The sequence below is a fragment of the Tiliqua scincoides genome, chromosome 5, assembly GCF_035046505.1.
Source record: "Tiliqua scincoides isolate rTilSci1 chromosome 5, rTilSci1.hap2, whole genome shotgun sequence".
Lineage (NCBI taxonomy): Eukaryota > Metazoa > Chordata > Lepidosauria > Squamata > Scincidae > Tiliqua > Tiliqua scincoides.
The window spans coordinates 81,500,341-81,526,328 of NC_089825.1; the positions used below are offsets into that span (position 1 = coordinate 81,500,341).

General features: G+C 45.9%; 1 protein-coding gene across 3 annotated transcripts in view; it reads right to left on the minus strand.

Annotated features, from left to right (window-relative positions):
• Positions 1-11,030, minus strand: part of STAC2 (SH3 and cysteine rich domain 2) — a 48,864-nt gene extending 37,834 nt beyond the window's left edge. For 2 of the 3 annotated variants that reach the window (XM_066629107.1, XM_066629104.1), the window contains exon 1: positions 10,466-11,030. In XM_066629107.1, the coding sequence (XP_066485204.1) occupies positions 10,466-10,558 (93 nt within the window). In that variant the 5' untranslated portion in view covers positions 10,559-11,030. Of the gene's footprint in view, positions 1-10,061; positions 10,154-10,465 lie in introns of all 3 variants that reach the window. The other variant, XM_066629105.1, reaches the window with a different exon arrangement.
• Positions 11,031-25,988: the final 14,958 nt, after the last annotated feature.

Sequence of the window (25,988 nt, forward strand, 5' to 3'; positions counted from 1 at the left end):
ATTTGTGTTTTAAAAAAAAAACTCTTAAAATGCAAGCCAGAGAAAGCCTTGAAAAATATAACAACAAAACCAATAGTGATGGCTAGAAAACACTCCTAGGACTGAAAAGGCTGAGCTGCTCCCTCCTAAGAGGAGATAAGCCCCAGATATCTCTTGTATCTCCCCACTAGGATCAGAAAACTTCATAGTGATTAATAGTGGCCTCCCTTTCCACTCCCCTTTGTCTGTTTGGCCATCCTTTCCTGCAAAGCTCCCTTAGAAGGAGCTGCAATCTGACCCTCCCTCCTGCCCTGCCAGGCTGTCTGTGGGCTGGTTGAAAAAAAGGACTTAAAAAGGGGAAAAAAATAATTGAGACAGGGGACAGGAGGGGAAGAAGAAGGGCATCTGAAGTTAGTTATCATTCAAGGTGATTATTAGTCTAGAACACAAAACAAGCTGGTTTGATGGCCAGGCTGGTTTCATACCCTTTTCCGCTGCCCCTATTTTCTGGGGTTTGGCTGATTTAAAATGAAAGTCCCCATTTTGCATTTAAAACGCAGAAGTACTTTTTAAAATAAAACAGGAGCACACTTGGGCAGGGTTTCTTCAGGGTTCCGTCCCTTCCCTCAAGTTCCTAGAAGTTAAATCTCTGAAAGGAGTGGGGTAAGAGAGGGACAGATGCCTCCCCATTCTGTGGCACTTGTCTGTAAATGCAGACACTAAAATGCTGCTTCCTTTCTCCCCCCTCCTCTCCCAACTACTGATTCAAACACTCAGTGCTGCTGAATTTGTCAGAGTTGCAACTGTTCTTTAACAAGTGCAGCCAGCCAGTGCTGGACAGAGCGTTACAGAGTAAATTAAGTTGGCATCAGTGTTTCAGTTATAAGGGGAAAGGGAAGGGACCCATTATGAAATTCACTGTCCCACCCCAACTACCCCCATGTTAGTCAAAATCATAGAATCATGACGTTGGAAGGTACCCACAAGGGCATCTAGTTCAACCCACTGCCTGTAGCAGGAAATCCTCCTTGCACATATCTCCAGCATGTACCTATGAATCCTCTGCCCCCAGTGAGGGAGGATCCACCATCAAGTCCTTCCAGCCTATAGACTTACCAAAACAGTAGTGAAAAGTGTCAGGGCAGGCTTCCTCTGCCTCCCCTATAATTTAAGCATTGCACATGGGACAGCAGACACATCAGCAATAGTAATAATTCACATTTTATTTGCCACCCTAACTCAGAGCTCAGGGAAGCCTAAATAATTCCTAATCCTCACCACAGCACCACAGAGTAGGTCTTGAGAGACGTTGACCAGCCCAAGTTCACCCAGGGGGTTTCAAGGCAGAGTGAAGATTTGAATCCAGGTCTTACTGGTCTATGCCTGATACACTAAACACAACCTCACACAATATATGTAATATTAGATAGGGAGAAGACCTGAGGTAACAATGATCCTTTATGTGACAGGAGGGGCGTTTTCTGTACAAAAGAATGCCCCGATTTTCATCTGTGCAATGAGGAAAGATATACACTTTATGATGAACCCCAGAAAATGGGGGGCCTGTAGTATTTCAATAGGAGGTGTCCCAAGAAAGTCAGTGGAGTTGGGGGCTACCTCTAACATTTTATTTGAGAGAAGGGCCTAATACGAGTCAAAGCCCCCGGCAGAAGGCATCATTCCAAAGGTAGTTTTGGGCTTCACTAAAGGCATCTGATTGGGAGACAACACTGCTGTGATCCACAAGGGCGCTTTCTACGAGGCAGATCCCACAAAAATGAAAGACAACTGTGCAAGACCGCTATGCTCCCATTTATTTCCATAGGTCTGTGCAGGAAAACTTCTCAGCACAGTCTGATAGGAAGCATTAAAAGGCAGTGCCTTTGAGATCATGCAAGTAGCCTATCCCTTATCACTAAGCAGCTTTCCTACATGCATATTGACCTGAAGTGTATGTGTGTGTGTGGGGGGGAGAGGGGGGAAGTAGGGGTTCTAGTTATACAGGTCATTCCAGTTATACAGGTCATTCATCACTATGGTTAGACAAAGAAGTGTGAAAAAGCTTTCTGTGACAACTGACTAGCTAATTTTGGGCCGATTCAGACACTCAAAACATAGGGAAACAGACAAATGCATATACTGTCTGCAAACCATAAGAGGATTAGAATACCAACGGGGAAGAATGACATGTTCCCATGTATAGAATATTGTGCTTTGAGTGTTGTGACCATGTAATATTATTATTATTATTATCATTATTATTATTATTATTATTATACTGCTTTTCAACTAAAAGTTCACAAAGCAGTTTACAGAGAAAAAAAATATCCGCACAAGACGGCATACAAAAGAATATGCATTTATCATACAAGCAATGTAATTTCAAATTACGTGGTAAAAGCCTCTCGTGATAAAGCACAAATGTTATGTCACATAAAAAGAGACATCCCATGAAAACAGACAGTCCTTCCTTCATAATCTATACAGTCAGGTGGGAAATACGGGTGCCAACCCTCCGGGGCTGGAGTGCAATCTCTAGGAATCAACATCAATCTCCAGATGTTTTCTAAAAACAATTCTGGAGAGCCGAACAGGTGTCTCTGGGAATTTCCAAGATTATGGGCCCAATCCTATCCAACTTTCCAGCGCTGATGGAGCCATGCAAATGGGTTGTGTGTTGCATTCTACAAGTGGGGGGGGGTAGTCATGGAAGCCTCCTCAGGGTAAGGGAATGTTTGTTTCCTTACTTTGGGCCTGTTTTGTGGTCGTACCAGTGCTAGAACATTGGATAGGACTGGGCCCTATATCAGGCTGGAAAAAATACAATCTTCAGGAATAGCATTAGAACCCGATCCTACTGCCAGGCAGCACCAGTCTCTTAAATGCTGCCCTGGTAATGGCTGTTGCAAATGTGCCATAAGGCACGTTAAAGTGGCTGGGAGAAAAAAGGCACCAACAGCAGTTGATGCTGGGCCTCTGTACTAGTTGGATGACTGCTAGGACCCATCAGTGATGTTCCCTATCAAGCAGCTGGGAGTGGAGAGGATGGTTGAGAGGGGGAGTTTCTAGGTGGAGTGAGGATGGACCAGGGGGTGTTTTAGGACTGGGACAGGGGTGGGGGCAGCAGAAGAGGCTGCCACCACATCCTATCACACTTCCCAGGCCTCAGAACCCTACATGGGTCTCCTCGGTTCTGAATACCCATAGGGGCTGCAGTGGTCCCAGTAAAGGATAAGGGAACTGATGTTCTCTTACCCCAGGAGACCTCTGGCTACCAACAAAGTTCTCCAGGCCTGGATCAGAGTTCATTTCTTTACTCACACATCTGCAATTCAGGGATAGGGTGGTTGACTAAGAACATATCAATTAAGTGAGAGGCTCTTCACTCAAAAAAGGACAATGCTGATGTACAGGCAGGGGCCTTTTCATCCACAGTGACTACAACAACCATATTTAAAATTCACATGGGATGCAGATAAATGGCAATGAATGCCACAAGGCCTCTTTCATCATGTAAATATGCCCTAAATTTGGTTAATTACCATTGGGGAACTGTGAAGCCTACATTAGTGGAATTCACAGTTCCAGCAGTAAAACAAATTAGTGGAGGAGAATTCTTGAGATATCAGTGAAAGCAGAAGGTTCAGTAAATTTCCAGGAAGAATCATATCCCGAAAGTTGTAAACTTCTCTTTCTAGCTTCTCTCCAGCAGCTGAATGGGAGAGTCCTAAGACAATCACCTTAACATCCACTAAAACATGATGAATATGATCCAGGCTTCCAGCACTTGTAATAATGGCCAATAACACGGATGACAAAGCACTTTAATTTGCAATGAGCTACAGAAATGTTGGATTGGATTCTTTTTTGATTTAGAGAAACCTGAGAGTCAGTTCTCTTTCAGCCACAGCAACCTTCTGGGCTCTGGAACCTTCAACGTCTTGTCTCTAAACATCTGAGAGAAAAGCTGTCAACATGAGGGACAATGTGTGGGCGGGTGGGTGGCTGAAGGCCCTTGAAATAAAGGGCCGAGTGACAGCATCTGGAGAGGAGGTGACTGACTGCTCTATCAGGAAACAGCATCTCCAGCCAGCAGATGTTGTTTCTGTCTGTTCGGTTTATTGGTTGCGTCTGAGTGGGATCGGCAACTGAGCAAAGAGTTCGGCTGGCAGCAAACTAACTCAGCATCAGGCAAATTTAAGGGCTATTTCCCCAACTGTTCAAGCAACTCAAATGGGCAGTAATATTTCTAGAATCAAGGGATTTTAAAGGCACACCTCTCCAACTTGGCTGCTTCAAATGTCACATGTGTCAAATGTCACAAATGTCTCAGGCTGGTTCTGTATTTCACACACACAACGTGGCAGCAAAACCAGAGTTCTAGTCAAACACTTGGTCTGTACATTTGACAGGGAGCCATGGTCCGTATGTGTGCCCATATCTTTTTCTTTCACATTTCTATACCACCCTTCCTTCAAGGAGCTCAAGGTGGTATACATGATTCCTCCCCTCTTCACAACAACCCTGCGAGGTAGATGAGACTGAGAGAGAGTGACTGGCCCAAGGTCATCCAGGAAGCTCCATGGCTGAGTAGGGACTTGACCCTGGATCTTTCAGGTCTAGGTCTGACTCCCGAACCACAACACCATACTGGCTCTCAAACTGAGAAATTTGTCACAATTAGGATCTTAAACTTGTGCTGGAACATGCAGGCCATGTTGCCTGTGCTGTATCTAGCACAAGGTAGGAGTGGGCTTGAGCGCAACTCTGAGTAAGGGGATTTTATTCCCCTTGCCCCATGTCACATGCTAGCCAGCCCTGTGGGGCTACTCAGATCTATCCCCACAATTTTGCAGGGGCAAATCTGAGTGGCCCGTGTAACACTGGTTGGGCTAGGGACAGGAGTGACAATCTGGCCTGTGCTGCCACAGCCAGTCCCACCCTGTCCAGGCCCTGATCTGCCTCCCAGGCTGACCTCCCACTGCCAAAACCCTCCCACTGCCAAAACCCTCCCCCTGCATCCGTTCCACCCACCCATCACCCTCTCCAGCCCCCTGTGCTGTTCTGCCCAGGCTGGCACAAATATACCTTCTCCAGGTGCAGGTCCAGTGCACTGCATGTCCTTGTGCTGGCCTAGAGTGCTCCCGAGTACTCGCGAATGTCCTTTACGGCACATTTGCAACACTTGGGAGCCAGTGCTAGGGACTTGTACCAGCTTGGGAGGGGGGTTGCATTGCTCTGCCCAAACTTTAAGGCATACTTCAGTTATCTCAGGACTGGTTCACATGTGCTTCTTCGATCATTGACTGCAGGATTAAGTTATGACTTTCATGTATGAATGCCCTACTACAGATTAGTAAATGCAGACAGAATTTTTTATCTTCGGATCTCAATTCAAATGTACCACTGCCCCAATGTAAACTGTTCAAATGTTCAGTTGATCATCACCAAGGACTGGATCATCTGGTGATGAGTCATTGAGATAGGTACACTGCATGTGTGAATATACGGAATGGTTTGGGAAATACCTATATTTTATATGACTAATTCAGGATGGAGAAACACCAGTAGAAAAAAAACAGGCTCAAATCAAGGATATTGAAGAGACAGGATGATGGAGTTGGGAACATCAGGAAGGAAATAGTAATGATTCATAACTAAGTTCTCTCACAGATTTATTTTTTTTTTTAAGCAGCTGCAACCTGTATGAAGGTGAAGGGGAATCCAACAGTGTCTGGAAGTAAGATTTCTTTTCTTCCCATGCCATTTTCCAGATTAAAATGCCTCCCCCAGTCTGCTATTTGCCCCACAGGGACAAACTTACAGGTACCCATTTGATGCCTGTCCTCTTCTCCTGAAGAGCAAATAGCTTCCAGGAACAATTAATTGCAAAAATTGAACAGGCGGAAAGAATATTCAAAAAACACACCTCCCCCAAAGTCCTAATGAGAACCCCTCCCAGTGGCTGCTAAATTAAAAAAACTAACCACTGGATAGTCTAACCACAGATGTCCTGCCCCCCACCTAGTTTGGCTCAAAGTCTCTCTTTGCACCTCCAGGGCCAATGAACCCAATCAGCAGAATCAAGTGGAACAAGGCCAGTTTTTCCTGGACTGTATCCTTTCTGGCAGCACAAACACAAAACTGAACCCAGCATAGTTCAAATGAAATTTCCTTGCTTAGCGGAAAGCAGCATCCCAGCAAGAAAGCTAGGTTAGACACTTTCCCCCCAAATGCTAGTTTCCCAAGCACAAGGAAGACTCCCCCCCCCAAACAGGGAGCATTCTGGCACACAACACCCTCCCACTTCATAGCCCAGTCATTTTCTTCCTTTTTCATCTCCAGCACACTGAGGAGGTGCTAAAATTGTCAGGGCACATCATCGTTTTTTTGTTTGTTTGTTTGTTTTTACAACTAACAAAGTACACCACACTGCTGGTGGGGGGGGGGGGGAAGCTCACATCCCTCAATGACCTTACTAATAAATTATCTTCCCTCAAACTTCCATGACACACCTGTGAACCACTCGTGGCTCACTGCCTAAAAATCACTGTTATAGCCCGTTCAGAGGGGGTTTGGCTCTATTGAAGTGGCCCTTTGCTTCTCCCAGTCTTTAAAATCGAATAATAATGATCTGCCCCTCACAGACTTTGCTAAAGGAGCAGCAGTGTGCAAGATCCAGGTTTGCAAATTAAGAAGTTAAAGACAAATGATTAGTAACACTAAAGAGGAACAGTCACAACGCTCAGACTTCAGACCATCTGGGAGTACTTTACCCATGCATGGAACCCACAGAACAACGTGTCTCTCTTTCTCCCCTCCCCATTCCCCTAACACACACTTAACTTCCCAACAAGTCAACTGCAGAGTGAAATAGCTACGGTTCCTAAGAACATAAGAACATAAGAACAGCCCCACTGGATCAGGCCATAGGCCCATCTAGTCCAGCTTCCTGTATCTCACAGCGGCCCACCAAATGCCCCAGGGAGCACACCAGATAACAAGAGACCTCATCCTGGTGCCCTCCCCTACATCTGGCATTCTGACTTAACCCATTCCTAAAATCAGGAGGTTGCGCATACACATCATGGCTTGTACCCCATAATGGATTTTTCCTCCAGAAACTCGTCCAATCCCCTTTTAAAGGCGTCTAGGCTAGACGCCAGCACCACATCCTGTGGCAAGGAGTTCCACAGACCGACCACGCGCTGAGTAAAGAAATATTTTCTTTTGTCTGTCCTAACCCGCCCAACACTCAATTTTAGTGGATGTCCCCTGGTTCTGGTATTATGTGAGAGTGTAAAGAGCATCTCCCTATCCACTCTGTCCATCCCCTGCATAATTTTGTATGTCTCAATCATGTCCCCCCTCAAGCGTCTCTTTTCTAGGCTGAAGAGGCCCAAACGCCGTAGCCTTTCCTCATAAGGAAGGTGCCCCAGCCCCGTAATCATCTTAGTCGCTCTCTTTTGCACCTTTTCCATTTCCACTATGTCTTTTTTGAGATGCGGCGACCAGAACTGGACACAATACTCCAGGTGTGGCCTTACCATAGATTTGTACAACGGCATTATAATACTAACCGTTTTGTTCTCAATACCCTTCCTAATGATCCCAAGCATAGAATTGGCCTTCTTCACTGCCGCCGCACATTGGGTCGACACTTTCATCGACCTGTCCACCACCACCCCAAGATCTCTCTCCTGATCTGTCACAGACAGCTCAGAACCCATCAGCCTATATCTAAAGTTTTGATTTTTTGCCCCAATGTGCATGACTTTACACTTACTGACATTGAAGCGCATCTGCCATTTTGCTGCCCATTCTGCCAGTCTGGAGAGATCCTTCTGGAGCTCCTCACAATCACTTCTGGTCTTTACCACTCGGAAAAGTTTGGTGTCATCTGCAAACTTAGCCACTTCACTGCTCAACCCTGTCTCCAGGTCATTTATGAAGAGGTTGAAAAGCACCGGTCCCAGGACAGATCCTTGGGGCACACCGCTTTTCACCTCTCTCCATTGTGAAAATTGCCCATTGACACCCACTCTCTGCTTCCTGGCCTCCAACCAGTTCTCAATCCAGGAGAGGACCTGTCCTCTAATTCCCTGACTGTGGAGTTTTTTCAGTAGCCTTTGGTGAGGGACAGTGTCAAACGCCTTCTGAAAGTCCAGATATATAATGTCCTGATGTATTTGCATGTAGTAAGCTCACATGCTGTGTCGATTGTAACAAGAAAGTGGCAAAGGGAGAAATGGAAGCATCACAATCTCCACAGCACATCTATCTCAATTTGGAGCCCACACAGGATATTAGATGAGTTAACAGCCAACGTCACAATGCTGACATCAGCAGAGATGCTGACATCAGAGCAGGCAGAAAAGCCTCCTCCTCAGCTCATGAATATATGTATCAAAATGGGGAGGGGGCTGGAACCCCTATGACCAGAGTTAAAAATAAAGAAAACTGCCATTCTTATTTCTTGCATAACTCACATTTTGCAGAAACCACGTGGGGCTCTGGAGTGCATCCACAGGTTTATACCATCAGAGCCCACCCCTGAAATAACCAGTGTGGATTCCATCATCTGGTGTGAAATAGGTCAGCCTCTGAGAGGTGCAATCCTCTCTCCCAATCTAACTTTTGAGGTGTATGTGGGGCAACACTTGAGTTGTCACTCTACAGGGCATAGCCCTTAAGTCTGTTTTCAATGTCAAGAGCCTCGGAATTGCAATAGCAGAGGAGGGGACAGTCGCAGAGCACCTTTTCAGACTGAGTGGGAAACTGGGCAAGTGAACCCCATGCACTTCTCCTTTAGCAAGTGAGCACTGGTGTTATCTCTTCAGATCTGAAGCCCCTTTGATTTTTGGAAAACTTTAAAAAAAATCCTTTTCACAAGCATAGACCTATTTGCTATGACAGCAAATGAAGCTTCCTTATCCATGGGTAGTACACCAGGTGCGATGGACCAGCAAAAGACGACCATTCCATCACTTTGATGCCTTTTTTGTGAAGGCATTCTTAGCTGGCTGTTCTTGGAAGCAGAATGGTGGACTTGTTTTGACCTGGTGAAGCAATTCTCATGTTCTTTAAACATCAAATAGAAAAAAATCTACATTTTGCAGAATCATCCTCTTCCCCTTTCTTCTGGACCCCTCCCCTCCAAAATGTGATCCCCAAGGTGCTCTCGCCTCTGGGCTTTCGGCTGCTAAAGAACACAACTATTATAACAGCAAAGCCTGCAATTAAGGCATGTGCTAATAAGTCACACTGCTGCAGTGAGACTTACATACACACATACGCAGACCCACCAGGCTAAATTGCTGGTTTCCAAATCCCTCTGACATTAAGATGTTATTATGATTCCCACGCTAGTAACCTTTTGCAACTTTCCCCCTTCCATCCTAGGCAGCATGCACACACATTCACATGCACACACGCTTGCCTGCACATGCACAGATACACGTGTACAGAGCTGATCACCTCCTTTATTTCCCTTCTCTCTCTCTCTCTCTGTAGATATATATTACATACAAGACTTAGCATGATGTGGTCGATGTCCTAGATTGGCATGGCTATGAATTGCCTTTTAAACAACCGAGGTCAACAGAAATGAAGGGTGAAGAAGAATCCAGGTCCAAAATGAACACGCCATCAGTCTACAAGATGGATTATATTTAGAACAACAGAGAATTTGAAAGATCAAACGGCAGGGTGTGAAAGAGTGCAACAAGGGTTTGAGCCCTTCATTCCCTCCAATTTGGTCTTTGATCTATATTTTGACATACACATGATATGGGCAACTTAAATTTTTATGTCACCTTCCAATATAGGAATGTTAAGTGCACACAGACACCCCACATTTAATTCACCAAACCAGAGTCTTAGCACTGGAAGGAACCTCCTGGTCCATCAAGTTCACCACTCTGGATTCCAAGCTGCTCTTTCTTCCCCCCCACCCCAGGGGGAGCCAGATGGTCCCACACACTCCTCACCCCACAGTGCCACATGCAGAGAGCAGGTGCACTGCAGAAGAGCCCTCTCAGGTCACCCAGCTGTGGTCACCACAGATGGCAACAGGATGGTACCTTTCTGAGTTCAGCGGCCAACATTGCGGTGGTGCTGCCAAGCCAGGAAGGAGGGTGGGCACACTTTTGGGGTGACAGCTGTGGCTTCATCACTGCAGGCAAATGAAGGAAGCATGACCGATTTGGGAAGGCTGGAGATGCGAATGGAGGGAGGAGGAACACACACACACACACACACACAGAGGGAAGTCTCGTTTGCAAACCCAGCAGGCTGGGTGGCGTGGAGAGGCAGGCTAGGCTGGAAAAAGGCACCAAGGCATCGTGTTTGCAGCCCATCCAAAGCCAGGGAAGGAGATCTGGACACTTAGAGGAGGTGGCGGCGCCCAGTGCTCTGATGGACCATTCATCACTAGGAAACACACACATGAGGCGCGGGGGACGACGACGACGACACCTCGGCTTACCTTCGTCTCCTGGAGGCTGGTCACGGTGGCCGGCGTCTGCTGCGGATCAGCGTTGGGCTGGGGCTCGTTTTCCTTCTCCGTTATCTCAGTCATGATGGCCAATGCAGTGGAGGAGCAGGAACCGCTGCCCGAGAGCCCCCCGATCCTACGCCTGCCTACTCGGGAGTAAGTCCCATCCGAGTCAATGGAGCCGACTCCCAGGAAAGTGGGGCTAGGACTGCAGACTGAGCTCACCCACTGAGCAGCGGGGCAGCTTCTCAGGTTCTCTCCAGCCTTGGAAAACAGGATGCTGGATTAGATGGACCAAGCAGCCTCCTTTCTGGTCCTGCCTGGAAGTTCGGATTCCTCCCTCTGCAGCCTCCTCGTTGACTGGATCTGATTCGATTCCTTTTTTTTAAAAATTCGAATTACTTTCCCCCCCCCCTTCACTTCTAGGAACTGGAGAGGAGGGGATATGACCCAATCCTTGCACGTCAAGTCCCCCCTCCCAGCCCTGCAGCTTCCTACTAACTCTTCCAAACAGGGAGCAGACGGTCTGCCTAACTGGCCCTGCAGACCTCCCCTTTTACGCAGAGCAAAACAAGCCCATTCCCACGCTCTGATCTCCCCCCCCCCCCCCTCTGCGTTGACCAGCGTGTGCGGAATGATCTCCCTTCTGCCCGCTTCCTCCAACTTTGATTCCAGGAGAGACTTGGCTCCGCCCCCTTTTCTTTTATTATTAGTCTAGTCCTCTCCTCCCCCCTCCACTCCTTTTACGAGTGGTTCATTAACCTCGCCTTTGCCGTCTGATATGGTAATGAGGAACGTAGCAGGCCGCTCTCTCATTGGCCTTGCCTGGGAGAGAGAAGGAGGCACCTCCACCAATGGGTGGAGGATCCACGCTGGGAAAAGTTACACACGTCTTTGTAAAAGGGGTGCAAGGCTCTGACGTTCTTGGTCAGACCCCATGCAGGCTTTGGTAACATGCCCATAAAGCAGCCCCTCTTTGTCCAGTGTCTGCCAACCATTAGGGCAAGGAGCACCTAACAACAGAAGAACAGCCCTGCAGGATCAGGCCCAAAGCCCATTTAGACCAGCATCCTGATGGATCCCGCATCCACAGTGACTCACCACCAGCTACCTTCAGGAAGCAAGCCCAGGAGCAGGAGAGAAAGGCTCACTTCTCTCCCACCCTTTCTCCCTTGCAACTGGGGTTCAGAGACATGCCATACCAACTCAGTATGCTGGGGGTAGAATATAGCTGTGACTAGTAGTCCTAGATAGACTTGTCCTCCAAGAATGTGTCCAATTCCCTTTTAAAGCCATTGAAGCTTGTGGCCATGATGACCACACCTTGTGGCAATGAATTCCACAGACTAGTTTTGCCATGAGTGAAGAAGTATCTTCTGATGGAGTAATCCTCATCCTCAGTCTCTCTCCCATCAATCAGATTAATTGAATGACCCCTGGCTCTCCCATTGTGTGGGAGGGGAGAAATTTTCCCTGTCACTTTCTCCACAACTTACATAATTGTTTGTATGTGTCTCAGTCATGCCCTCCCATTAATCTCCTTCCAGTTAAAGAGCCCCAAATTTCTTTTATCATAAATGCCTTTTATCATAAAATGCCAAATGCCTTTTATCATAAAGAAGCTCCATTAACTCTTTGATCCAGTGGTTCTCAAACTGTGGGTCCATGACCCAGGACCCAGTTTTTGATGGTTCAAAAAACTGACAGGCTAGATTAGGCTATGTGTATCAAGAGTTAAACAACCTGCTACTTTAGGGGAGCACTGCTGCCCAATCACCATTGGGCACACACAGCCACACCACAGAGGCTTAAGTGGCTGGTAAAGTGAAACTTCCTGTGTGTGTATGTGCGCACGCGCGCACACACACACACCAGTGCTAAAACGTTTGAGAACCATTAGTGGTCACATCATAGATTTGTATCGCAGCATTACAATATTAGCAGTCTTCATCCCGATCCCTTTCCTAATGGCCCCTAGCATGGAATTTGCCACCTTCACAGCTGGTGCACACTGTGTCAGTATTTTCATTTTGTGATCCACCACAATCCCAAGGTCTCTTTCCTGGTTTGTCACCAACAGTTCAGACTCCATCAGTGTATGTCAAATTGGGATTTTTTTTTTTTACCTTGGTGTACATCACTTGAGGCTTAGTTGAACTGCATTGGTAGTTTTGGTTGCCCATCCCAGTCAGTTTGGAGAGGCTCTTTAGGAGCACTTCACAGTCTGAAATGCTTTAGCTTGAGAGACCAGGTTGATCTGCCTGGAGCTGTAGAAATGCAAAGCATGTGTCCTGCCATTATGCTCCCTCCGCAAAAAAAAACTCGAGGAACTTTCCCCACCCCAGTAGTAGTAGAAGATGGGAACTTGATATATTTTGACAGTCTCCTGCCTATGAAACAGCTAACTTTCTTGAGTTAGATCTATGGTCTCTTGACCTGTGAAACCATCTCCTCCAGCAAATGCAAGATTTTCACCTTGCTGACGGACAGTCCATTGCCATAGAAAATCCAACTGCAGTGCTCTCATTACAGCTTCTTAAATTGCATTTGATCGCAAGTAAGTACACCTGGATATAATACACTACTGATTTGCCCTTTAAAATGCATGCATTCCATGGCAGGCCCTGTCCATGAAATTAGACAATCCAAGCAGCTCTCTCCTTCCATCAATTAAACATGGGGCACCTTTCACTGAGTTTTCCTGTGCAAGTCACATCGAAATACATGGTGGAGCTGTGCGTGTGCATTGCAGTGCTTTTGTCCAACTCCCATTCATGTTCATAGTGCTTGACTGGGAGAATTGATTGGCAGATTCTGCCCAGTGGATCTCTGTGCTGCCCAAGGCTGATTTTGTTTGTCTCTATCGACCCAGCTGTACCAGTGATTACGGATTGTCACATACCTGTAGTTGTGGCCACATTCTGCTAATAACTGTATTAGGCCAATCAAGATGATGCAAAGATGTGAACAACAAGCTTCAGATGGCTTCATCAGGCTGGGTGAAACTTTATGGATAACTTAAAGCTTGCTGCCCAAAACTTAGTATCATTTTGGTGGGTATCACCATACTGAAGCTTTTGGATTTTTTCTTTTTTGTGTGTGCAAAGTTTATTTATTTATTACAGATACAGGTAAGGAAAATGGGTTAAACTTAGGGCTGGGACTACATAGCTTACACATGAGGATATTGGCCATAGATTACAACATGTCTTAATCCAAAAAAGAAATCAACAACAACTGGGGAAAAAAATATTTGATACAAAAATTATCCTATTTGTCATTATACTAATTAATGATTTAACTAAACAATCACTATTGTTTAACTAAAATTATCCAATTATAAAAAGGCTTCAAATTTTGCACATAAAATATTCTTGCTGCTATACTGATATGCACAATAAAATGTTTGTTATATTGGTCTTCAATTTCTGATATCACATTTAAAAGGAATATTTCCGATTTGAATGGTACTACACAATTCAATGTTCTTCAATGGTCTTCAACGTTTGTTATATTGGTCTTCAATTTCTGATATCACATTTAAAAGGAATATTTCCGATTTCAATGGTACGACACAATTCAATATCTCTTGTAACAGTATATATCATTTTCCAATATTTCTTTACTTTCCACATCACCACCACATATAATAAAGAATTCCTTCATTCTCTTTGTATATCTAACAATTATTTGATGATCCAGGGTACATTTTTGCTACTTCCTCTGGCATTAAATATCATCTATAAAACAATTTATATAAATTCTCTTTAGAAGATACCGCTTTAATTATCTTAATACCACTTTAATTATCTTGATATTTGTGTTCCACCGCTTTTGGATTTTTTCTAAAGGACCAACACAGCCAGTGGCAGTCCTGGCCACTGTGGCACCTGGGGCATGCCTGGAGGTGCTGCCGCCTTCTATGACCTTTCAAGGGCCATTAAATGCCACTTCTTGTTTTTGGCCAAAAAACTGGAAGTGCCGTTTAAAGGCCCTCAAGGCTGTGCACCTTCCTAGTCATATCACCTGGGGTCACTTCCACTTCCCTCTAGGTATGCTGCTGAACACAGCTACCTATGATTTTTCCATGCTTGTATTTTAAAAGTGAAAGATTTTCATATCAGGTGCCTTTCAAACTAAATCCAAGTACAATATGTACGCATCAGTTCTTGATTCGGCAACAAAAGTAGTCAATATGAGGGACATTAGAAAATGTACAGCAAAAGTATATATATTTTTTGTAAATCTCATTGATTCAATGCCAGGTAAGTATATATAGGATTGTAGCCTTAGTACTGGGGCATGAGATGGCTGGTTTCTCCATAGGAAAGAAGTATCGCATCCTGTCTGCACCAGCCTAATAAGTCATTGTATTTATTTAACCTCTCTCCACAACACTCAGGGCTTCCTCATGGTATTATCCAAATTTATCCTCACAACAGCTCTGCAAGGTAGGTCTGAATAAGTGCGAATGACTGGACCAAGATCACTTGGTCTTGGGGCGCAATCCTGTGCCAGCAGGGCATGTGCTGCATCCTGCAGTTGTTGGGGGGGGGCAGTCATGGAGGCCTCCTCAAGGTAGGGCAATGTTTGTTCTCTTACTTCAAAGTTACATTGCCCTTATGTCAGTGCTAGAAGAGTTCTGGCTCGAGTACAAATTTTATTTATTTATTACAGTATTCTAGACTTGTAGACTCATGCCTCAAGGTGGTTTACATACACAGGCTGACTGTTTTTTTCAATTAGGTTTTTATATGTGTTTTATTCTATGAATAAAACACATATTCTATTTTATTCTATTTTCCCCTGGGGGCTGGGGATAAGAATAGGCCCTCAGTTTGGCTGTACTTGTCGTAAGAGGCGACTAAACAGCCACCGGGTAGATGGGGCTCGTCAGCCTGGGAAGGCAGCTCATCTGAGAGAAGGAAAACTCTGATCCCAAACCTCCACTGCCTTGTGGCTACATCCAGTTATGGAAAAGGCTTCAGGAGTCAACCTCGAGGCAAAATCCGGAGCCGGAGTCCCTGAGGCAGTTCATGGCTGAACACAGTCACGTTCTGGCAACTCCTGCGACGCTGCTGGAACCAACCGTATTGGCCTCTGCCTTTCCATTGGACCATTTCAGTGACGTGGAGGAGGGGATTTGCTGCATGGGTAACAGCCTATCCTCCATACCTACTTTACCCAGGCTTCGCGCACTGGAGAGGACACTCTGTTCCAGAACCACCATTCAGAGCATGACGCCATGGTCTTCCGAGACTGAAGGATGCCAACTCTGTGTGTATTCTATGAGAGCAACTCATAGAATCCTCCATATCTCCAGATGTTTCCCTTCATGGTGCAATCGTTGCCCTGGCTGCACAGCTCTTGCACTTTCCAAGCTTTCACAGGATGCTGCAAAGCACACCTCAGGGTGGTTCTCAGGATGTTATCCATGTCTTGCCAGTCCATGCTCATCTTTAGCCAGCGGCTTCTGGTCACCCATCCACAGCTAGACCCAAGCTGATCCTGCTTAGCTTTTTCAGGCAAAGTAGCACCTCAACCTCCAGACCACACCTGTTACCATATGGAACTTTTGTTCAAATCCCGAATCCTGCCTGCTGCAACATATCAAACTAAGGTACCATTCTGCCACCTATGCTGAATCTGTGGGCTAATTTTTATATTACCTTGATGCTGCAGTTTCTGTTTCTGCATTATTGGGTTCCCTCACTGCCATACCAGTCATGTTTGAAATGGAAAGACTAAGCAGGATGGGGGGGGGGGGAGAGGACATGGTTCCTTCTCACATCAGAGTGCCCAGAATGCTTTGCATAATAGCTCAGCCTCATCACCATAGTCTGTGCATCAGCTCAGCACCATAAGGGCATGCGCTGATAAGGTACAGACTGTACAGAATTGGAGCTTGAGTGTCTTCCAGAAATGGTTCTTCAGGTAGCTGTGAGTTCCTTTCACCGGTGTGTCTAACATTCACACTTCATTTTGCTGGCTCCCTCGGAATGGTTTTGTGTTTTTAGCATTAGTAATAATGAATTATTAGTAATAACTTGTGTTATGTGGAAACCTTTAGAATTACAGGTCTAATGATTACAACTGATAATTTCATAGGGTCAGTTGCCTTTGCAGGAGAGAGGATGAACGCCTCCCACATGCCTTTGTAATCCCATCAGTTACTTTAGAAACATAGGTTGAGCGGGTATTTTGGGACTTTAAGCAGGGATCAGTTCAGTCTTCCACAAAGCTGCTCTTTTTAACAAGTCTGCCAATCACAAACCCAAACTGCCCCTTTTGATTCCTCTGGCTCTCCCACTTAGCACTCAGACTGCTAACTCTAGCCTCTCTCCTCCCCCCCCCCCCAGTAGCTGTGACTGCATGTACATTCCCATGTTGTTTTCGGTAAAAAGCAGCTTGTGGCGCATTGGAATGTCCACCACACCTTAATTGGGACCAGACCTCGGAAGAGAACAAGGGTGACTCATGGCTATCTTGCATTTCTGCCTATCATTCTGCTCTGGGGAATGTGAGCCTGCCCAGAGGAAATAATGCCAGCCTTTTGGGGGATGGTGGTGGTTGTGCATTATTTTTTCTATGCACAGAACAGGCCAAGCCTCTCTCTCCCCCTTTCAATGTGAAAGCAAATTCAACTTTTCACCACTCCACATATTGCTTAATATGATAATAGCAATTATTTTTTCTTGCTCTTTCACCAGCACTGGCTTCTAATCAGTTTCTCTCCAGAATGGAACATTTTCATCTTCTCTCTCTCATCCTTGCCCCCTCCCTCCTGGACAAAAACCTGGTTTTCTAAACAATCCTCCTTTTATCTGTTTTCACATCAGAAATTGGCTCCTTCGCACAAACAATGATATCAGCTGTGGGGATTTTTCCCCTTTACTGGGGACTGGGGGGGATGATCAACTACTCTTGAACAGCTGCTGTAATTTGCAAGAGGGGGTGGAAGGTAGAGGAGGGGGAAATGGGGTGCTCTGGTGCTCATTGCAAGGTCACTGGTGAAGACAATGGCTCATTTCCTTCCCACTCATCTTCCTTTAAAAAAAACAACACATCTCAACTGAGTGAGGATAATTTATGGCTTTCTTCCCCCACAATTAAAAAAAAACACATTATACTTTTGGCTGCTCATCCAGTCTGCCTGATGACTTCACCCCACGTATTCATGTGCTACCCACCACTTTTTACTCATACAGCCACCAACATCCTCTAGTATTAATTGTGCCAGACATAGGTATTTTATTGCAGGCATTGGCCTCCACCTCACTTCCCCATACCTCCTCTGACCTTCATCCCTGCATCCTGGTTAGCTAGCCAGCATCCCCAGGGAAGTGTCTATTCTTGCTGCTTGTGGAAAAAAAGGTGGCCCACAGCCAAGAGCAATGAGAGACACTCAAGGGCAGAGGTTAAGCAAAGTCATTGCTTCTCCCTCTGACATTCTCTTTTTTGTTATCTGCAGGACCTGGTATGGCCACTCAGGACCTGCCCTGGGGCAAGTGTCTCATCTAGACTACAGTCCCTGCCCTTCTTCTCGCCTTCCCTGCTAACAGATCTCTATTCCAGCTATAGGGCCTAGACTAGAGAATGATCTGAAAGCACGTTTTATCCTTGTATCATCAAAGCCAAGCAGGTCTCAGCTTGGTCACTGTGAGGGTGACAGACTGCCCAAGAACCCCATGTGAACTTCTTTGAGGTTTGTGCAGGATGAAAACAGGACCCAAGCACAGTGGCATAACTAGGGGGTGCAAAGCACTAAGTTTTGCAGGGATCCTCACTGCAGCATGCAAGGGGCCCCTCCCCTTCAGAGTCATGCCAGGCTGTGGGAGCAAATTGAATTGTTGTGGGGCCCCTTGCACACTGTGGTGAGGCTCCTTGCAAAACTTAGTGCTTTGCACCCCCTCCTGCTACACCACTGCCCAAACACGACAAGTGCCTAAGGATAGCTTCCTCCAGCCCTCATATGGGATGGTCTCACTCAGAGTAGCAGGGATTCAAAGGGATTTAAAAGCAACCACTAAAATTAAACTGTTGTAAACTTTACAAACCAAGGAGTTAGCTAGAGATGTTAAAGGCTGCTAACAGGTCCATATGATAATATACCATCAATCAAACTAGTCTCCTCAAAATCAATTCACTAACATCCCAAAAACAAAAGTGCCAGAACAAACAGGTGACCTCAAGCTTGTAGTTCTCGCTTTAAATCTCTCCAACTCTCCTGATCCGTGTGCAGGCTGCCATGAATCTGTGAGAGTGCAGAAAGTGGTGACCAGCACAATGGTGGAACATGTTACACAAGAATATGGACAAATATGACAAATTCGTATGCAAAGCTATTTTTTACTGCATTTTTACACTAATCATAAAAGTTAGCTTTTCTTGGCATGGGCTTTGAATTGACAGGATTTCAATTTGTTATTTTTAAGCCTACAGTATACACTGCCCTGACCTTGAGTATGCTCCCCATGGTAGCTGTATTTAGCTAGCAAGCTGCACATGGGTGCAGGGGCTCTCCATCCAACTTGCGGGATTTTTGCTACACTATTGGAGACACTTCCAAAAGAGAGTATTTGTAACAATCTGGAGAAAATTTGCAGTGATCCAAAGAGAGCTTTTGCAAAGGGTGAACAGCTGTGGTGTAATTTTAAAGTGCAGGAGCTCATCCCTCCTCATAGCACCTCCTCATAGCCATGTCCCATGGAGATTATGAACAACAACAGAACATTTCTCCATTAAAGTGTTTTTTTTCCCCTCTTGCCACTAATTTCTACTTTGAAACATATATAGTACTTCATTTAAAAATCTAGCTCATTTCATCTCAAACTCTTTGAGTGGGTTGCAAGAGTTTAAAGCAAACATATAACAACTGAAAAACTGAATTGAAAAATATCTCAAATATACAAAGGTATATTAGAGTATGAACCTATGCATGCTCACTCACAAAGAAGTCCCACAGTGTTCAATAGGTTAATTTGCATAGGATTGTACCCTTACAGCCCAATCCTATAGTGTAGTTATGTTGCAGGTATGAGAGTTCTGGCGGCATAATGCACTTTCTGGCTGTCACAAATATGACAATGCCAGAGAGTGCAATTTGGCTGCTGCCACAAGCAGCAATCAGCTGGGCCTGTGTGGTGATGCACCAAAGATGCCCACGGGCATCCTGCACTGGAATGTGAAGCTGCACAGGAGGTGTGCGGAGAGGGGATGGAATGAGGTGGGGATGGGGAGGAGGGCAGATTGTGTCTGGGAAGGAAGCCAAATTCTGACCCTGTTCCCTGGCCCAATTTGCCTTCACTGGTCCAGATAGACTTGCGCCAATGATATAGATGCAGAGCTCTTTCCAGGGGCAGCAACCTACAAGCTCAGGCTGCCAGGATCTCTCCCTGTAAGGCAGCCATGCCCCAATTGTCCAACTTGACTGGAGTTCCTCATTAGGCTCAGCTTTTTCTTCCAGGTAATCCTGACCTCTGGTGCAGCAACACTCCCTATAAATTGAGCCAGGACCTGCTCCCTAATAAGGCTAACTGAAGCTACAATTCCATCTACACTTTCCTGGGAATAAACCCCATTGACTATAATGGGACTTCTGAATAGACATGGGCTCTAAGAGGAGAAGATTAGGACTCAGATGGGACTGTGCTTCTTGATGTGGTTTTGTTCTGTATGCAGAATAAGCCCCTTCCTGCAGCATATTGTGTTCAGGGAAAGGGAACCCTGGACATGTCCTACCGCACCCCATTTGATGTTGACCTTCCCTCTTGGAAGAGGCGGAGGGGAATGTCCATACATGATTTAGTGCAAGGTAAGATCAGGGTGGTGAAAAGCATTAAGGCTGGAGATCAGTAGCACAGGCCAACACACATTTTGCTTCCTTAAATTTTACACCAATTCCTGGGTATATTTGGGGTGCTGATTCCAAAAATGGCATCCGTTTTGCCCTATCACGTCTAGTTTTGGAGATATAGTACAGCCTCATTAGTGAATGGTTCAAGTAGCTTCCTCATGAGGAAGTCTACACCACGGCTTCCTCATGAGGAAGCTGCTTGAACCATTCACTAATGAGGCTGTACTATATCTCCAAAACTAGACGTGATAGGGCAAAACGGATGCCATTTTTGGAATCAGCACCCCAAATTCATATCAAACCACCACAAAGTTTGGGAAAAACTTTTCTGACCCTCAATTTTGTAGGCCTGTGTAGCAGGTGAGCTTGTGCAAATGTGGGCTTGTGATTTTTGGCTCTGCTTGTCTTCCTGTGTTTCTCTATACTGTTTTTCTATTGGATTGTCTGTGTCTCCATGACCACCAGCAACCTACCTGTTAGAACATATCTTCTAAGCTCCATCCTCTACTCCTTCTTGCCAGTGCCCTCCCAACTCCATAGATGATGCCTTTTCCAGACTAGGTCTACAACCTGTCCAGCCATGATAGCGTTCTCAAGACTCTAACTGCAACAGTACCAGATGCAAATGGGCTTTTTCGGGTGCAAAAAGATGCTTGTGAGGTTTTTGAGAATTCCAATGAAGGTCGCTCCCCATCTCTCATAAGAATAAAACCAAAGCAAACTAAACTCCAAGTTTCCAACAATCTCTAAGAATGGGAAAACCCAGTTTATTCAGAAGAAGGTGATGCTGCATCTTTGACCAGCAGGGGGCAGATTCCTGCAGTTTCCTGAGAGAACTTTCAGTTTGAAGTGTACATGGTGAGTACAAAACTTTAGCAGTACCTGACTTTCAGTGCTGGAAGGGGTCATTCACAGTCCATATGAAATAGGATATTAAATAGGTTTCCACTGATATTGCCAGAGAGAGAGAGAGAGAGAGAGAGAGAGAGAGAGAGAGAGAGAGAGAGAGAGAGATCTAAAATGGAAATGAGTGTTCATTGTCCATTTTCAACTTTGTCAGCTGCATGGTCATGTAAATGGCTAACTTATATTTATCTTGAGTCCAAGAGAGGATAGACTAACTTATGACCAACAGAAGAAACCACTTCATTCGTCTGAGAGTAGGTTGTGGTCCACAAAAGTTTATGTCACAATAAATGTGCTATTGTCTGTAAGATGCCATTAGAATTTTTTTTGCATGTCTACTCAAAAGTTAGTCACAGTGAATTCAAGCCCATTGAGATTCAGGTTAAGGGTGCACAGAATTGCTGCGTAGGTGTTCCTTACCATGTCTTTGCCTCTCTTGAGGCATGATGCCCCCGGTTTTTCATTAGCATACCAGTTAGGTTGGCTTCACTTTCCCTTGGGGGGGGGGAGAAGACAGATGCAAAAGAAGCTCTGCCTTCTCTCCGTCACCTGTTATTGCTTCCCCACCTTCTCCATGCAACAGGTCTATCACGTTCTTGGCTTTTGTCTTGTTTCAGACATAGTTTAAAAAAAAACAAAAAAATCCCCCTTTTTGTTGTTTTTGGCACCTCTCAGTAGCCTTAGCTCATTCTGTGCTTTGCCTTCCTGACTCTATCCCTGCAGGTGCTGTATCATACTGTTCCTTTGTTAACCGTACCTCCTTCCACCTCTTGTACATGTTCTTCTTGCTTCTCAACCTTTCAGAAAACTCTTTGTGCGGCCACACAGGTTTCTTTAGATGTGTCTCAACTTTTCTTCTTAAGGGAACAGTTTGCAATTGTGCTTGCAGGATTTAACTTTTCAAAAGATCCCATCCATCTTGGACATTTTTTCCCCTCCTTTACAGGTTCTACCCATAGGATATGACTCATGGTCCATACCTATTCAGATGCTGTAGAGATGGCACATGGACACTGGCGTGATGTCTGTCATATCCTAAGCCTGTCCTGGCAATACTATGCTGATAGTGTACTGACATTGGTGCAACAAGGGCCATATGTCAAACCTGTTCTGGTAAAGCAATGCTGGCCCAGCCCTTCCCAGTAGCGCCCCCAAGAACCATGGAAACACTGACACAACTCATTATTCATGGAGTTGTGGCCTGATGTTGGCACATCATTGATATGACAGCTGTTTGCCATCACCATGATATCAATTTCTGCGAGTGGTTTGAGGGGTCTTGACCCCTGGATGGGCATAAGAGAGTGATGCAGCATTGATGCTTTGTAGTGTGGAATTCTCTACCCCCCTTTGAGAAAATCTTGGTATTTTCAAATAATAGTATCATGTTATATATCGGGGTGTCAAATTTGTTTCATACAGATGGCTGAATAGCATTCATCATGCCTGTTGAGGGCTGGAAGGGATGTCATAAAGCAGGAAGGTGCAATTCCTCATTGCGCTACACCAGTGTTGTTGTTGGCATAGCACTTTTCCAGCATGGGGTGTGTGTCTATCATCTGAAGAAGGGTTAGGATATGGTGTACATTGACTCCTCTTCATCCTTTCTAGATCCTTCCCATGTTACGCCCCAATCTGCTCCCCATTTTGGCCTCTCTGATGCTGTCCAGAAATGTTTGAGCTATGTTGGTGGGCATTTTTCTTCCATTGTGCGGGTGTCTGTGGCACATCCATCAGATATGCCAACAGGGGCAGTCATTGCACTGGCACACATAGGGATATACTTGCATATCTGATTGGGCTGTTCATTTGCCTCTGAGCTCATTACTATCAACTTTCCTGAAATCTGGGGTACACTTGACTACCTTAAGCTTTCTCTTCCCTTGATACCAAGAATTCCAAAGTGATGTGGTCATTTTCACCCATAGTCCCTGTCATTTTCACTTCCTTGATTTTCACTATTGGTAAGAATTGAGGGCCCAGTCCTATCCAGTTTTCCAGTGCCAATGCAGCCATGCCAGTGGGGTGTGAACTGCATCCTGTGGAGGGGAGGCTTCTTCAAGGTAAGGGAACATTCTACAAGGTAAGGCTTGTAGAGCCTCTACAAGGCTTCTACAAGGTAAGGGAACAAGCCCCTTGTCTCGGGGCTGCATTGTGGCTGCACCGGAGCTGGGAAGTTGGATAGGATCGGGCTCTAAGTCTGGAACACCAGCCCCCCACCCCGTTCCTTCTTCTATCTTTTGAAAGATAAAGCTTCCAGTAAAGCAAGTTAAGAATTTACTGGGAGTTAAGAATCTCCCATTCTTAGCCAAGTAAGGAAAGCAAAGTTGACCATGCACTTGAAAGTTTATATAGCACATAGGAGGTACCAGCATCAAATATAACTTGTCAGTCTATAGGCACATACTGTATATAGAAAGCTGCCTTATATGGAATCAGACCATTTAGTCTGTCTGGCTCAGTACAGTTTATGCTGACTGACAGGGGTCTCAGTCAGGGTCTTTTGCAGTCCTACCAGTAGATGTCTGAGACTGAACCTGGGAATTCCTGCATGGAAAGCCTATGTTCTTCCGACTAAGCCGTGGTCCCATCCTCCAATGTTTGTTTTTCAAACACTGAAGGGAAGGGAGAGTTCAAACTATCACTTTTGCCTCTCTCTTTCAGCCTTACCTCAGTCCTTCCATCTATGTGGGGATAATCCTATCTGCCTACTTTAAAGGGTTGTTGTGAACCTAACTGAGGGACTGTCTGTGAAATACTCTGAAAATGTGGTGTTATTGTTCTGCAGTGCCAAATGAAAGACATCTCTTTCTTCCTGGTTGTCAGAGTGAATTGAAATTTTGTGGTGGGGATGGAATAACATGCGGAGGATTGAATGGGAACATTGGGAAGGGGTTCCATGGGCTGTGTTCACTGGGCAGGTCTTTAAAGTCCTCTGACCTCTTATTTCCACAGACAAAATCCAGCTGGATTTGATGTGTTTGTCTTTAGTGGCATGCTGTGCCCTTTAATATGGATGAGGCTGGCATGCTCTCCTCTTCTCTCGCTGTGTGTGGCGGGTCCACTGAGAGACAGGCATGGTGGAGGGTAGCGAGGAATGGGGAGATAGAGAAGTAGAGGCAGACAAGGTGAATGAAGATTGACAGTCACAGAGAAGGGGCATAGGGAATAGAGAAATAATACAGACAACTGGAATGGCAACAAAAAGACTAGAAAGACAGAGACAGGGAGGAGCGAATGGGAAGGGGGAGACAGGCAGACAAAGGCAATGGAGAAAGAAAGGCAGGCGAGCCAGCTGGCAAGGAGAGAGGTGGGGTGTGGGAGAAAAGAGCTGAATTGGAGCCACCATGCCCCTGAGTTTAGCTGCAAAGAACTAGCTTTGGGACCCAACCCTGGAATATGTGAGAATGCTGCCACAAGTCAGTGTCTCAAAGCATGTGCAGAGTGCAATTTCCCCTCACTGAGAAACTACAACTGGTATCATCTGTGATGGGGGGGGGGGATTTCCAGGATGTAATTTGCAGGCTGACTTGGGCTCCGAGTTTCCAATGTTAGAAATGAAAGTGGGCAAACAAGAAATCCTCCCCTGCTGAAATCCAGGAAGGGAGCTGGTGACAATGTCTGGGTCAGGAGGATGGGGCTGCTTCTGCCACACAGCTGTTTGCATCTGTCAAGACAGATCACTGCAGTTAGACTCATCACAGACAGGGACCCGATGGAATGGCCCTCCTCCCTCAGCAACATTGGTGGTGGTTTTCTGGTTGCCTTGGGCTTGGGGACGGAGTGAAAAGCAAGTGCTCCCTGAAAGTACCCCCCGCCCACTCACACACAGAGACCAGTTCAGTGACAGAGCAGATAGCTCAAGTTTATTTCAATGAGGCTTTGTGCAAGATGCCTGGGGGGCCATGGCTTGGCTTCAGAGCATTTATGTTATAAGGTCCTAAACCAGGGCTTTTCAAACTGGGGCGTCGCGATACCCCAGCCTGTGAGCCCTGGCCTCTGCCCCCTTAAGGGGCGGGGCAGCCTGGAGGCAGGGAGGAGGCAGTGGCGCGATCCCCAGGATTGTGCCGCCCAGGGGGGCTGCAGGGGCTTGGGTGCGCTTACCCAAGCCTCCTGCAGCCTTCCCAGGCTGCGGAGAGCCAGGCGCAACCTGCAGCAGGGCTCCCTGCAGCAGTGAAAGTAAACATGGAGCGATCGCGCTCCACTTCCGCTTTAGTGGCGTGATCCTGGGCGGCGCGATCCTGGGGATTGTGCGGCTGCCCCCACTGCTTCCCCCCCACGCAAGTACTTAGTAGCTCTCAAACTCTCCCAGAGAGTTTGAGAACCACTGTCCTACACAATTCCAAATTATCCCACATTTTTTAACATCTACGTTAAAAGTCCACTGGGTGAGCCCCATTGGGTGGTTTTTGGGTACAATCTCATCTATATGCTGCTAACACTCAACTCCGCTTCTTTTGCATCTGAATCAAATGAAACAGCAGAAGTGCTGGATCCAAGTTAGGATTCTGGAGTCAGCAATGGGCAAGATGAAGGTGAATAAACTTAATGCAGGTGAGACATGGATTCTAGCAGTAGGCAGTTTGTTTATGAAGGGAATTGGAGTGCTGTCTATTCTATATGGAATGACATGTTCCCTAAAGGACCAGGGTGATAGTCTGTGGATGTTCCTAGATCTAACTAGCAGGGCAAGTGGCTTCTGTGTCATAAAGTGCCTTTCACCAACAGAGACTAGGGTGCCAGCTCCTGGAC